This window comes from Ischnura elegans, chromosome 1, assembly GCF_921293095.1.
Source record: "Ischnura elegans chromosome 1, ioIscEleg1.1, whole genome shotgun sequence".
NCBI lineage: Eukaryota > Metazoa > Arthropoda > Insecta > Odonata > Coenagrionidae > Ischnura > Ischnura elegans.
The window spans coordinates 92,397,312-92,413,261 of record NC_060246.1 but is presented as its reverse complement, the minus strand read 5'-3'; the positions used below and the strand labels follow the sequence as shown (position 1 = coordinate 92,413,261).

The following is a 15,950-nucleotide window of genomic DNA, read 5'->3' as shown; positions in this document are numbered from 1 at the left end:
TATTTGCTTTTCAGTAGGGTAGTTTGACATGTTGTTTTTGGACCTTAGAACCCAAAATTCGGTTTGGTAGCAACCAAAATCGGATTAAGTGGAGTCGAATTACCGTAAATGTCGCATAAAAGATTCAAGTAAGCCAACTGTGAAATGACTGATTTTTCCCATTTTGCGCCCAGAATATTCAGACTGGAGTGTTTTCCCTTTAATACTCATAGGAGCATCGCACTCCAATGAAAGCGCTCAGTGAGGAGCTTATCACAGAGCACTAATCTTCGAAACAAGAACGCAAGGACGAGCCTTCTCAGAAAGACTCGCGACCGAATGAGGGGGATTATCGTAAGGCTATTTGGTGAAGAAATCGATATACTGGGCCTGAGAAACGCCCTCGAAGAGATAAGAATGGCATTTGCGATTACTTGATGGGAAATGAGATAAAGGGATGCCGCCCTCCTCCTGACTGATTTTCCGGTCGTAAAGTGAAGAAATTGCGAAACGGTCCAGAGAATGATGCCATCACGGAAAGAAATGGTCAAGAGGAGTGCTATTTATTCAACTCCGCAAAAATTAACCAGGAAAACTCGCCAGTAAATGAATTGATCCCTCATTTCTACGTTTATGTTAATAAACACATGCGCCCCTTCGTACACTTCAGCTTAGGGCCGGTTTAAGCAGTAAGCAAAGTACGCGGCCGCACTGGGCGCCAAGCAAAAATACAAGAGCAAGCATATTACAAGTTCACGCTGATATTTAAGTCTCAACCCTTACTCCTGAATTAATTGTATTCATTTTAAAATTTATTCCGGAGATAATCCCTACTAACTCTCAGGTTATTTTTGAGGGAGGTTTGGGGCGCAATGTTGTTCGCTTACAATAGAAAAATGCCTAGAACCGGCCCCGCTTCAGCTCCTTCAGGCAGTCGGTCCCACCACCAGAGAGGACCACTGGGGTCACATCTTCACCTGAAGTGCCCATTCATCACATTGCTGCGGACTAACTGTTTGGAATGGATGAGCAGCGGGACTCATGGGGTTTGTGACGGTATTTAAGCACATAGCCAGAAATTTGTTACGGGTGGGTGCTTGGGTATTATGCAGGCTGCCTCTACAGATATTTTGTTGTCAATTCGCAAATTTCGGAAAACCATACATTTCATCGAGTCAGCCACATAATTCGTTTGCACGCTGCTGTTTTTCATTCAATTAAATTCATCGTTTGCTATTGTCAGAAATTATGAAAAGTAACTCGAAAAATGGAGTCCGAGAGGGGAGATAACAAAGAGATAGTGGTCTTCTCAGCAGGCGTATCTCTGGTAGTGGCATGCCGGGAAATACTTCGTGGGGGGGGGGGGGGGAAGGCGGATTATTTGAAGCCCCCAAAGCCGCCCCCTCGCCCTGGCTACGTGCCTGATCACCTGCCCGGTGCGGCCTTAATATTTTTTGTAGATGAATACAACGCCACGTTGCACTACCCCAACGAATGTTTAGGGCCCGCCTAGAAAAAAACTAAACGCTTTTATGACTCATTTCAACTGATCTTCAATTAATTTCTTTGGCATCTAACATTGCTTTGTAAATTGAAACAAAAAAAATCAAGAGCAAATCACCAAAATATGTTTGTCAAACTTAAATTGACTCCAAACCATGAAGTAATTTTGAATAATAATATAATATTCATTCCCATGAGCTTGACAGGATGCTATATACAATTGAGTATTACAAAGTGGAATATAGGCATCCCTTGTTTTTCAAATTATGCCGGAATCGACCAAGGGTAAGACATTTCCTTTACAGAACAAGGTTTGTTCCACTAAGATTTGCATTATGACGTTCGGCCTAATTTGTCTAACAAGACTGTTGACCACTGCCCGAATGTGACTTTTACTAGTTGCAAGGAAATTTAAAATTAAAGGTAAGTTTTTTTTAAACAAATTAACTCCAAATACGTAGGGAGATAATTCTAAAATTAGAGGAAAAATCAAATGGAAACAATTTCTAAAATAGTAGCGGAATAAGTATTCGGATTAAAGAAACGGTGAAAATACCAATTACCTATCGGTTGGCGATGGGATAATTTCCACAGAAACAGTTTCAAAACATTCAAAAATTAGTTTCAATACATATTTTTTAACAAGAAAGGATGAGAATCTCACAGCACTTCCGTAAGTGCCATGTTTGAGGTCCAAAATATATATCTTGATCTTCAGACATATCAATGGATATCTTCACATGGCAGTAAGAAAGAATAAAAAACAAGAGAGATATCATCAGGCTAATAGCTCGTCATCGCAGCATTGACCGTAATGACATGTCAATAATTAGATAATTTTAAATTCTCTACACACCAATAAAGCGATAAGAAACCACAGTCCTATATTTAAAACTAGACCTGACACCCACTGTAACAACAGTTGCTCCACTACTATGACCGTGTTCTAACTGAAATTTTGGCCGGTGATAACGTCTTGAGTCTTAAAATTCCTATTCCTAAAAAAAAACATTTTTACCACCAAAATCAATTGATTTGCTAAATGAGTTTTATATTTTATGCAAAAAAGATGCTAACAAAAAGAACTCTATGCCTTGCAAACTATAACAAGTGTATAAAATATCATTCATCTCATATATCTCATATCACGGTCATTTATGTCTATTTTGTTCTTATTTCATGTGTGGTTCATCCTATCTCTATTGACGAATTCTATGTTACTTTTGTAGCCTTGTAAGACTAGCAAGCTAAAATGTGTATAACTGTCATCTGTCTTTTATATTTTTAAATCATGTATTGTTTGTCCTCTCTAACATGACTATTTATATCTTTTGAATTCTAACAGAAATGACATTGTTATTTTAACTACATATTATTATTCTAAGAAAATTGCTATTTTATGAAATCTAAGGGAGTGAGTGCAGAAGGCCCAACCAGACATTTATTCCTTCGAGGAAATCTACGACCCAAGTGAGTGAGCGTGTGTGTGATTTCTTTTGTATTATAAGTATTTTTTGATGGTACAACAGTGGTTACTGACGTAGGAGAAATCCTCGCAAACCCGATTGTGTGAGTGATTGAGACCAACGAAGAACATTTTCCCAAGGGGAAAAACCGCTATGTGAGCGAATGCGCGCTTTTGTCTCTACTTTTTTTTTACTTACGAACATTGATTTACTTCATTTCACTCCCTTCAATCCAATCCCTTACCATACACTATCTTCTTACTTTCCCGCTAAAGAGGAATTTATTTAATTCAAATCCTATTTTAAGAACGATACTAATGAGGGAAGTGTCCCAACCGGCACTATGGAGGTAAATAAATAGGAGTAGTGATGTAAAAATACCAAATTAGACTTAACTGTGTGCTTAATACGATTAAAAACAGTGTGAGGCCTATATCATTTTTCTGGAGATTGACATGGTTGCAATTATAACCTAGTACTTGTACCATTGAGACGAAATGCCTGCTGGACTCCTCTAATTATCAAAACGTGACAAATTACATGTACGGAAGGACAGTTATCTCAATCACGCGGCTCGCTACCGCTAGAGAAAAAGGAAATCTAAATTCAAGCGAAATTCATGACGTGTTTATGAGTTGTGACAGATTTCATGCCGCATCTTATCTGATTGAAGATAGAAGTTTTGTAAGTTTGGAAAGGGAATTTCTTGAAAATGTAAAGTATCTAGGAAACATGATTTTTCCTTCATGAATTTCCAATCTCAAAGCACAAGAAATGTATTAATTGTCAGTTATATTCTACGACGAATATTTTCTAATAACCGGCACAAAATGAACACTTGAAAACACGTGAAAAAATACTCTCGATCAACTTTTCCGAGCCTACTCCAAGTGCTTACTTTTCCAAGGAATCTATAAGAAACAAGCAGAACGGCATGAATTGCACGGTAGTAAACGCAACCATTTAAACCAAATTAGGTGCCTATGCAACGGTAATTGGCGGTGGAGATCGAATGCTGAGGTCATCTGCGCCATAAGGGAAGGGTACGGTATATAGGTTGAAGAGTAACCTGGCGCCAGCGTTAGCCTTCCCTTAACGAAAGGCGCCGACTTAACAATTTGACGGGACGATTTATTCAATTGAGCGTGACTATTTTCAGTTAAAATTACCGCCATAGCTGCAACCATTCTTACACTGAGGTTTCTATAAGTTTCCTTTAGGATTTCGTCTCATTCGACCATTTCAGCTTTCATCGGACTTAATCTCTCGGGTATAAAGATTTATAATTCATTCAAACAATCCAAAGCCTATTCAATGGTTTGGTTTCAATTTATCATTTTTACAGTAAAAAAGATTTATCATTCCCAGTATCACCTCCTGGGTCTGAGAGAATTCTTATTTTTTTTACGGCCGGGGTGAAAAATATATTGCGTCGTGTTTCTTCGATGCACGGCAGTGAAATCTTTTTCGTTCATTAGCTTCTCGTCTATTTACTGCCAAGATCGCAGTTGCGGCACTGTGTTTACTTTGAAGATAGCCGCCATGGCGATTATCTCGAGTATGATGGTGAAGCTTTAGTAACTCGGTTAAATCGCTGATCGAAATATATGTTTTACGGCTCATTTAAAATTGGTTTGAGATTCTCTACATTCTATAAAATCCCCTGAGCAGAGCACCATATTGCAGGCATGTTGACTCAATGAAGAAAAACGTGGTGGTTAATGGAGGTAATGATGGAAAAGTTAATTTTTAAGCTAAAGATAATGGTAGAGGACTTATTTTTTCAAGTTCTCTTCAGCTGAACTATCACCTTCGCAAACGTACACACTGTGTTTTGCCATGTCACTTCCCCGTTTACATATAATATTTACCTATCTCAACAGAAAATCGTTTACGAACATGAATCGGGTTGCAGCAATAATCAAGGTACTGGATGGTAAAACCTGCCCATAGAAAATGAATTTAAAATATTAGAAGTTATAAAATGTTAAAATGCCCGCGATCCATAGTGATGAACTTCGTTTTGCACTTTCTGTGATGATAACACTCTTTTCATCCAAAATCACTCTGATCAGGCCCAATTCCAAATTTCTCCTGCAAAATACTTTTCGTACACTTCAAACACGACGAATACCTTAGTACCTAATTCACCTATCGTAGTTGAATAACTATTTCATGGCGAATTTATTCATTGGTTAAAATAAATAATACTAGAGTACCAAATCGTTGGGAAGTTGTCCTCGGAAGCCGCGTAGGTTGCTGGTATTCACAATTTTTCGATCGACTGGAAAAAAATGGGCGGTGGGTAATTATGCCTGTATCGGATCAAACTCCTGCATACCTACGTCAGTCGTTGATGAGAATTCATTTCGGCGCTAAACAAACTCAGCGACCGATGCGACTGCCAAACAGTATAATCCTATACCCACCCTCTGTGGAAACCATCGACAGAGATACCCATGAACGACTCATTATTATTACGAGGCAAAAAAAAACATCAAAATTAGAAGGAAGAGTGATTTTGTTGGTCGACGATTTCCTGAATTGAAGGATACAGAGTACAAGAAGAGTGCTCGGATGAAATAAGGGTAACATCGGATGTTCTTCAAGGAAGCGCTCTTGAACCATAGCTATTTGTAATTTAACAGAATGATTTCCAGGCAAAATTAAAGCCTACTTGTGGATGACGGCATCACTTATCGAAAGACAGAAAACCGCACCAATTATTAAGCTCATCAGGACAGCGTGAACGGTCTGAAAAAATAGGTATTATCGAATGTAATGGACACAAAAGTAAAAAAATTGCACACACACCAGTTTTAGTATTAAAATCAACATCAAAAATAGGATCTACAAGCTTTCGGTCAATTTTATTCCCAAATCCGAAAGCTGCAAATATTTAGGTGACCATCTGTCTAGGAACTTTGATTGAGAATGAAATGGGGAAAGTTAAAAATATTAAAATTGCATTGGGTATAGAGGAATACTATGGAATATAAAACCCTGGTTCGCCCAATACTAAATCATGCTGCCTTTATATGGCACCCAAAAAAGGCCGAAAACAGATTTTTTAAATAAAGCCGCGCGATATGTGATAAAGTAACATAAAAATACATTATGTAACTTAAATGGACAGCGCACAAGAAGACAGATCTTGGAACTTTGGAGGAAAAGAAGACGACGACTATCCTGGATGCATACAATAGTCAGCGAGGTAGGGTAGATCTTGAAAATGAAATAGATGACGACAAAAAGTTAGTTGATGATACAAAGTTAGGTGGAAAAATTGACCACTAGTTCAAGATTAACTGCCAGTCACAAATTACCACCATAAATAGTTTTTTTTATGAGCAAGTAATTATTAAAACAGATTATATCTAAGTGGATTGCCGTGAGTACTTCCCGGTAATATTTAAGTATCAGGCGAAAAAAGATACGCCGTAATGCGCGATAAGATGAAATATTTCTACCTAACGCACACTGACATCACCTTTCGAAGAACCTTGGGTCGATAGAGGATGAGTAAATGGAAAAATTTTACCTCATGATGATATGAAATCAATAAATATGCATAATTTTAAGCCAGAAAATTACAGACTAACTGAGTAAAACGGAGAAAATCGGCAAGGGGTGCCTTGCAACTGCAATAATGTATTTTCCTAAAAACCCTGACTCTTAATATTAACAGCGAGAAATCATCACAATTTGCGACCCTTCTTTAACGAATTAAAGATAATATGAGATTTTCGTTAGTTAATTTGAGAGATTAAGAAGTGCAATTGTTTTAATAAAGATGAAATGCAATGAATTTTACAGCTAAAACATTTCAATACAAATTCAAAGAACACCTAATGTAAATGATACATTGGTGAATAAAACTAAACAAGACCATATAATCAAACATAAGGCAAGGGTGCTTAATTAAGTTCAGTCATTATAAAAATATTAATTTAAGATACTCAATGATATGAGTTCAGTGGCGATATAAATTGAATACTAATTTGCATAAAAAATAAATATGCTTGAAATATAATACCATTTCAATCCTAACGTGCGATTACAGAAGAAACACAGCACGAAGGAACTAAAGACTTAAAAAGAAGATCCAAAAAACAGAAGGATGAACCGAGAATTTCACCGCCTTCACCGCCCAAAAACAACTCGAAATATCTTCAAGAATTTTCACCAAACCTGCTTCATGAGATATTTAATCTCAAAATCAAAAAAATAAACGTTGATTATTAATACGTTGAATGCAATACATGTTCCTAATAAATTTGTTAGCTGTATATAATAAAATGATAACTTAACCCTATAATATACATAAATATTATTGTAAATTTATCACGTAAAATGCTTAGAAAAGGCGAGGTGTTGAAGTACAAAACAGATGGGAATGGTGTAATAAATATAATTGCGCCACCCAATCTCTTGTTAAGCTTACTAAGAAATCGAAAACGGCAAGAATATAAGAAATGACTTTGAGTAAGAAACACACACTACGCAACACCTTCGATAAAAAAACTTAACAAAGCATTTGAGAAAAAATCCAAGAACACACCAAGTTTGCTTAGAAGCTTTATGGAACGCACATCCAAATCGTCCGTGTGCTATCAGTACCCGGGCTGTCAGTAAGATAGTGGAAACGAGTCTGTGGCCGGCACATAAGATAGATTCATCACTCCAGATCCTGCCGTCACCTGGCAAAGACGTCCCCGTCAACCATCAGCGATCAAGATATTTTGCGACATGGATGTCTCCATGGAGGTGGTCAAGACGCCCAGGTTTATTTTGAAGGCAGTGCAATTAGTGAGTATATCTATTTTCCATCCGTAAATCCATGAATTTATATTTTCCATACTTCATTAATGCATTCACAGTACTGCTATCCTAAGATTGTATCGTAATTGTAGCGATAGAATCAATTAACTTATCACTACATACTCTTTTTCTTTAACTTATTTATTCTTCCTCTTTTCCTTCGTACAAAAGATTACATGAACTTCCGTGTTCTCCACATTTTCAACCAATACAACCCCTTATTATTGGTTCTTTTAAATGACGACTTGGGTGGAGTTATTAGGGGTTTTCTATAACATTAAAACATACACGTCAATCGTAACACTGCAGACCTTCATGTACCCATTTCCCAAGATAGCTGTTTTAATTCCTTAATGTTCATCTTCCTCGTGTCCTTCTTCATTATTCCCAAGTATCTACATATATCTAGGTTTACCTGGCGGGGTCTTTCCTTTTAAATCCAATATACTTCTGACGAGAATTTTACAACTTGTGGCACGACCTATTCACCAGGTGTTACTCTGGCGTACGATGCTGTACCATCATCAACTTAAGTTAACAATCCTAAGATTAGTTTAACTCAACTTTCCATTTCACTCTCTTATCCGCTAGCCATTTAATTGTGCCACATTTCTTCTCTTTCGCTTCATTTATAACCTGTCCTTCGTAAAGCCTGAATCACACGATCATTTTTTTCGTCATCACGCGAATCATCACTCAGAAATTATCGTCGACAGCAATATTTTCGCGATCGATCGTATGATGAGGATTCCCATCACTTTTTCATCATCGTCTTGTCGCTTATCCCGTCCCTGAAACCGTCACTGAATATCACATTTTGGATTTATTCAATTGAACGTGACATATTCTCAGTCAAAACTACCACCAGAGCAGCAACCATTCTTACACTGAGGGTTCTGTAAGTTTCCTTTAGGATTTCGTCTCATTCGGCCATTTCAGCTTTCATCGGAATTATATCTCGAATATAAATATATATAATTCATTCAAGCAATCCAAACCCTATTTCACGTTATCAGCCAATCAGAATGCATTCCTCTTTGGAGCGATTGCAACGATTCGTGGAAACGACATACCTACTAGTAAACATGAGCACGTTATATATTTTCGTGATGCGGGTTCTATGAAAACGAGTTGTGATATCGGAAGTGATGCAATAAGCGAAGGCGGGAGGGATAATGTGATTCTGAAAAATTATAACTCGTGCGATCACTTCCCCGGTCGCGAAAAGCGGTCGCTCGAGTGATTACTTTTTGCGACGAAAAAAATGCAGACATTTCATATATCGTTCCAAGGAGAAAGAGAAAAAATATATTTTCTGTGGGGTGTCGATGACACCCAACGCGCGTTCTAATGTTACATTGCGCTGCGTGCCTTCTATTTGGTGAAAACCTTTCCCGGTTTCCGACTCTTTGACTCCCAGAGTGCTCCGCGTCCATCACTTTCGAATCGATATTAGATGTAAATGAAAATGTCCAGGCATTTTTTTTAACCTTTTTTACCTCTACTAGCAACATTTCTTTCTTTCCACAGATACTGGCGATCGTGTGCTCGATTTTGAATGACTACGGACTTATTGGTCTTAGTTACGACATCCACAAAATAATACTCGTCTACGTCGTACTGTGTGGATACATCTTGATCTTGCTGATGGATGTGTCGAAGATCGTATCAAGCGGCAAAACGGCTAAACCAGTGGTAAGCAGTCACATTCCCAAAACAGCATATTTTAATGCCTTCGAAACTGCCACATCTTCATTCCACCAGTACCGCGCGAGAGAGCCGGGAATTTATTTGCACTAATACGACAAGCATAGCAAAGAACACAACAGTAATCTTGAGTCAGCCATTAGGTTTGCTGTCACTCACCGAATTTCACGGAAAAAGAAGAAATAATGAGCGCCTTTAATCAATGACTTCTTTGTTCTCGAATGTGACTATAGTCGATTCACTTTATGTTTTCGGGTGAGCTTTCGTGAGATCCCGGACACTCTCGGATGGCCTCTCTGATAGGGGAGGAGTAGAACCGAGAGAGAGAGGAGGAGCGAACATAACGTTACCAAATGTACATAGCCGCTCTTCTTTGTCACTGAAAACGTATGAGTCATGGGTGGCCACATGTATTTTGGCACCGGTGCCGAGACAATATACCTACTCATTTGTAAAGCATTGTGGATAATCGTTTCACAGAAGCCCATGACAATGTCAGCTACCGCGCTAAATGAAGCAACGTTGGTGGAAGGTATACTTAGTCACATACAAGGAGAACGCGTGAGGTTTGGCAACAATACTCCACGAGCAGATGCTCACTCGGCGTAGGTCTGAGAGCGACTCACTGAGACCACGCCTACTGTTTGCTGATTGGCAAAGGCAAAGTCACATGTCGATAAACTTTTCCTCCTCTCATCTCCACTTGCTTTGGCCACACCAGCTCACCCGCAGAGATAAAATGAACGGAGTATAGTTTTAAAAATCAAGAGACACGCATTTTTCGTTTTGGCAATCGTCGTATACGTTTCGAACTGTTCTCGACAAAAAACGCCGCCCTTAAACCTTTCACAGGTAAGGTTGTGACAATGCGATCACATGTGGAGCGCGTCACCGCTTTTCAGCTGCTTATGCGACCTTCTGATGGGGCCTCGCGTGGTTCGCTGTTTTTCCCACTCTTGTAAGCGATTCCCAACCTCAACGAAAGGCCTTCCGTAAAGGAAAGAAGGAACCGGACCATAAATGCGCCATTAACTCTTGAAAAGAGGGCGGCATTTTCCGCGGTTTGTTTTACATTTTGACAAACTAAATGCATTCATGCCATCAACCGAATCATTGCTATGAATCGCGATTTCGGGTCAATGTGAACAAAACCATTAAATCTAAACTTCTTTATGATATTTTCTACTGATTTTATAATATTACAATCTTATTCCCCGCGAACAGCCATCATCGAATGCATAAAATTTTATGTAATTTCATTTTCAAAATTATTTTCGAGAGATTAGGGAGATTTTTATTTTTTAGGGGTGAATACTACCCCTAAATGCTAAAACTTATAAAATCATATGTAAAGCTAAATGCGGGTAAAATTTAGTTTAAATTATTTGTATAATTATTTTTTTATCTTTGGAAAATAAATTTAGAGTATTTCAACCCTTAATAATCAACTCTTATTGGGGGTTAACGTAAAAAAATTATTCACCCGAAAAATATAAATTATTTATCACATCGTGTTGATTTATGAATGCCGTTGCTTGAAAAATGTACAATTTCGTCATGAAAATTGTCAATCCTTAAAAATCACCCCATGTAATATATACTTACAATGCTTATTTACTACTATAATTGGCATGAACGCCACACCCTTTTTTACAATTACATACAATCATATTTAGAAGTTCCCTAGGTGCTGGCAGTTTATTCATTTTAACAGAGTGCAATGAACCTCCCTTTAAAAACCATCCCGAATTGACTGTCGGCTGAATGCTTTTATTTCCAAGCCACTGCTGAATTTGGTAACGTGTTTTTTGTGTGTTCGTCTAAGACATCAACGGTAGACAGAAGAGATGACAGTTTTACGGTACTGTTTTTCTTTGTAACCTTAATGAAAGACTCATAGCGCATTTGATACAGAAAAGCTTTAAAGTCTTTTTTTTCAAAATTTTGAGCTGTAAGTCTTTGACAGCTCCGTATAATCCTATTTCACAGTACCTACCGACTTTTAAAATTTCTGTAGGTTCAGCAGTACTGCTATAAAAAATATCGGCTTGATCTCTCACGTCAGGTCTTTTTTCTATGAGATCAAAAAAACTTTTTTTACCTTTATTATAAAAATCTGAAACAGTATCACATTCAGTGAATGCATGAGAAAATGCTATCAACTTTGCACTGTCTGGGTAGCCCACTTCGAAACTTTTGGAAGAATATACTGTGGGGGCCGAATTTTGTTTTCCAAGTTTGAGAGAATTAATTTCTTTCCCTACTTTCTCAACTTTAGCTCTGGCAGTTAAAATTACAAGAACATCGAAATCTTCTATAACTTTCTATAAACCTCACCTATCCTGAGTAGCTAATTCAACAATTAGTCCGTTAGCTTCGCCTTTACTTTGATGGCAGTGAATACATTGTTTCTCTAATTCTGCCATAGTTGTGCAATGAATTCACATCTATTTTCGTAATTAGATAGAAATTAGTCTTGACTTGCAGAAACACGCATGTTGGTATGGATTGATATACTTTACAGCTAAGCTTTTTGAACGACGGTTTCTCTGTACTATTTTAGTACTTAGCTCATTATAACCATCGAAGATTACAGTAAAGTTAGAGCCAAAATTTCTTTTAAGATGTGAGATGTACTCTTGGAAAACCCGTTGAAACCGACAATTTGATGGCCACTTAACGCGGTACAAAGCATACCTCCGTCGATGAATTAGTGAGAGTTGTTTTTATCCATGATGGCATCTACTGGTTGAAATAATGGATATAAAGAAGCTTTGGCAGTTTTTCTCAGTCCTATGTGATCAAATAAAGATAAAGGATACGGAGCCAGTTCAAATTTCATATATAATTATAATTCTTCGTCGCCTTTTTTAAACACAAATTCCTTAATAGCAAAAGTGGATCAACAGAGTTTTGTCGCCAATTTTTAATGCATTGTTAATCCCGAGCAGTGAGATTACTTTATATTTTTTTAGATTGTTTAATTTCATTAAAATACCTGCCATTGATTGCTCGCATTGCTTTAATTCCAACAATTTAAAAGCTATGATTGTCGTTCGAATTACAGTTATTTTTCTTACTCTGTGGTGATTAAATTGATTTCAAATACGAGAGTATTTAATTATTTTGAGAGAATTTCAATTACTATGGGTAGGAATTATACTCAATGGAGATTTGACAGTAATTAGCCGAAAATACACGAAGATACAACAACTCTCATCACCCCTGATTATTTCTTCTCCGTGAATGAATCTGTTTAGATGTGTGTTAACGTAGATAAAGTCGTTATTTTAACCACTTAAGGCTTTAAAAAAATTCAGACTATGTAGACTATACACTATCTATTTCACTGCCGGTAATTTTGTGAGCGGTGCTGTGTAAATGTCATTTAACTGATAGAAAAACTCCGCCACCACTCCTATTGCGTCGATAGGATCTATATTTTATAAGTTTTATATCCTGAAAGAAAAGCTTCGCGGTCGCTGATATATCCTCTGTAATTCAACTCTATGTACCTATTACCATGTCTACGTCATATAATTCATGCACAATTTTTGCGCTCTTGTTTTTAATGCTACGGCATTATCTACGACAAAATTGATGTCATATTTTGTAGATTGACTTTGGGTTATTTCTTTTACACGCTTGTGCACTAAGTGGGCGAATTACACTGGAAGTGCATATTGCATTGATTTAATTGCTTGCCCTGGAGTACACGTTTTGGAATTTTCGATTTTTTCCAGCATTACTGCTCCTAATTTAATTAGATGTTAAAAGTTTCGTAATGCGGATTACCTCGGAGGCAACTTTTAGTTAGATAACTTCATTCGTTTAAAAAGTTCACCACTGACTTTTTCTTGAGTGATCTGCATAGATTATGTTGATGTTCAGGATGTCTCTTGTAAAAAGTGAAAAAAAGTATGATGGTCTCGGATTCGATCCATCCCCGAATTTTATCGCAACTACCGCGCACAGTATAGACCTACTCGGACACGGAGTCTTGTATCAAGAAGAGATAAACGGTGAGTCGAAATATGAATCTAAAGATAGGAAAAACCTCGCCACGGAGCCCGAGAGAAAACACTTGACGGCCCAACGTGAGCGTGGAAGTGAGTTATCTCAGTAAATTCCATCCGCAAATCTTAATTCCAATTGGGCCAAAGTTCCTGGGGTTTGACTCCAACTTCGGTTTGGCTAGGTCGCTTCCCGCCTCCGTCCTCGTCGGCTCTAGGTGGATACGAGTGAGGGGAGCAGATCGCTTTATGAGCCAACCTAACGATTTTTCTCCGACCCCGCCCCATCAGTTAAGTGGGACTCCTGGGTGTCTAAATACTTTAGAAAACGATAGTACATAATATTATATGTATTCGATGATGAATTAACAGCGTTCTATAAGCCTGACATTATTTAAAATGATTATTTAAAGAATTCAGTTGTATTTTGAAGTTCTCTTTTGATATTAATAATATATATTAATATGTTTTTTTTTCTAATTTCTCTCATCAAAAATAGATTGTTACCTTTTCGAAATTTCTCTTCAACAGCATGTATCAATTCGCTGGATTTTAAGACGCAACGGTGTAAACCACTGAAAATTTCCTTCTAAGAAATGTCACTTTCTTCCATCCCTTAGCGTCCGTCAAAAAGTGTAGGTATAAGGAATTGATTGAGTCAATTGAGTCAATGTTGAGAATAATGCATGTGATGTCATGGCAAAATTAGAGTGCGGGATCGCACTTTCCTTAACTTTTTTACGAGTGAAACACTACTCTTTTTTTATTAGAATTACTCCTACATATTTTAGAAACAAATGGTAGTGTGAGAAGCATATTGGGGGAGAAAGGAAATTTCAATCACGAGAAAACATTTCGGCAACACAGGTTGCCAATAGGCATTTATGGGCTAAGTTTTAAACAAGCAATTCGCAAGAAAAAATGGAAAAGCACGAGGGATGAATCCCCTCTGTACTTAAAACTTGAAAACTAACAAAATACCAACAATTAATCAATTTCTTTTTCCATTTCAGGAAATATTTTGGTCTTTTATCAGCGGGATTTTATGGATTACTGCTGGAGCACTGATAATCGAGACCTACAGAAAGTTAGATGAACTTTCAACCATCTTTCCAAACATACCAGGAAATAACATTCCAAACGTACCAGGATCGATCCTTAAAAACATACCAGGAAAAGACCAGTTTATCGCAGCCGGGATAATAAGTTTGCTGAACGCTTTGGCGTTTTTCGCTGAAGCGGCAGTAATATTTAAGTCTGGATAAGAAGTGTAACCAGGAACAATTGGTGACATCTTTGAAAATCATCGCAAAAAAGCACCGCCGATGGAAGGTTTAATATGGCTGCCAATGTGTCACCTACGTGTTTAAGCCATATGAGCCAATCTACCACGCACACTATTCTCTCAAGAAGGCCAAAGTGAAGTAATCTTTAAAAACAAGGAACATTTCTTCATGGAGTAGGAGGGATAATTATCAATACGCCCTAAACTCCCAACACCTATTAGACATTAGTGATATAATAGAAGGTTGAGCTTATGGATTCCTAGTCATCTAATTAGAGCATTCACATTTATTTATTCTTCACCATGCCGGCATTTCTTTGGGCAATGCATCTCTAATAGCTTATATCTCATGTGTTTGAAATGAGCGCGAAATTGCAACGTATGGTGAGAGTGTTTTTAGTTACCGTAAGTGACAATTTTCATCTAAAACTACTTCAGTTGAAATAACAATGAAGTTTTTTCTGTTCAAATGAACTTTAACCATCGATATCATCCCAATTAGTAACTCCCACTTCCATATTTCATATCATTACAAATGTAAATAGTATATTTGTACTATATTTTTATTTAGAATGTTCACAATGATAGATTATTCGCAGACAAACGTTTCCATAACAATATCGGCTTAGTTACTTTGAGCTAAACGTCTTCTAAATGCGTATTTGAACTTTCACTACTAAAATTTGTTATAGGTTGATCATAGAGAAACAATAATAACTGAGAGCAAGCTTTATTTTTTATTTAAGTCCTTATAAGGAAATATTTTTAGATTTTTTCCTGAAACGTAATGTTGTACTGATTTAATCTATCATTGTATTAAAAACTGAAAAATTAACTTTGAGGATACGAAATACGAGAATTTATAAAAATAACCATCACTTTAACCATTGATCATAATAAAAAATAATTTTAACACAATTGATTACCATATTATATTAATAAATTAATCTAAATAAATAATAATTTTAACACCATTATCAATAGCGAAAACAATGTTATTTGTAATGCAACTGGAATGCCCAAAATACAATGGTAAGGAATGAACGTTTATATTTATAACTTCATTATCCCCTATATATATTAAACAAGTTTAGGGAAAACTCAATACTTAAAGAATTGCTATAAAATTGAATTTCTTTTGACATTTTAAGATTACCCGATAGAAGTCATGAGTGT

The 15,950-nt window shown here is 36.9% G+C and overlaps 2 protein-coding genes across 2 annotated transcripts in view; one reads left to right on the top strand and one right to left on the bottom strand.

Moving 5' to 3' along the window:
- The window catches only part of LOC124165975 (adenylosuccinate lyase), a 400,694-nt gene that overhangs the window by 104,312 nt on the left and 280,432 nt on the right, over positions 1-15,950 (bottom strand). The gene's annotated exons all lie outside the window — the stretch shown is intronic.
- Positions 7,591-14,913, top strand: LOC124166098. Its single transcript, XM_046543732.1, has 3 exons — positions 7,591-7,757; positions 9,300-9,464; positions 14,503-14,913. The coding sequence occupies exons 1-3, from the start codon at positions 7,698-7,700 to the stop codon at positions 14,752-14,754; spliced, it is 477 nt and encodes a 158-aa protein (XP_046399688.1). The 5' UTR covers positions 7,591-7,697; the 3' UTR covers positions 14,755-14,913.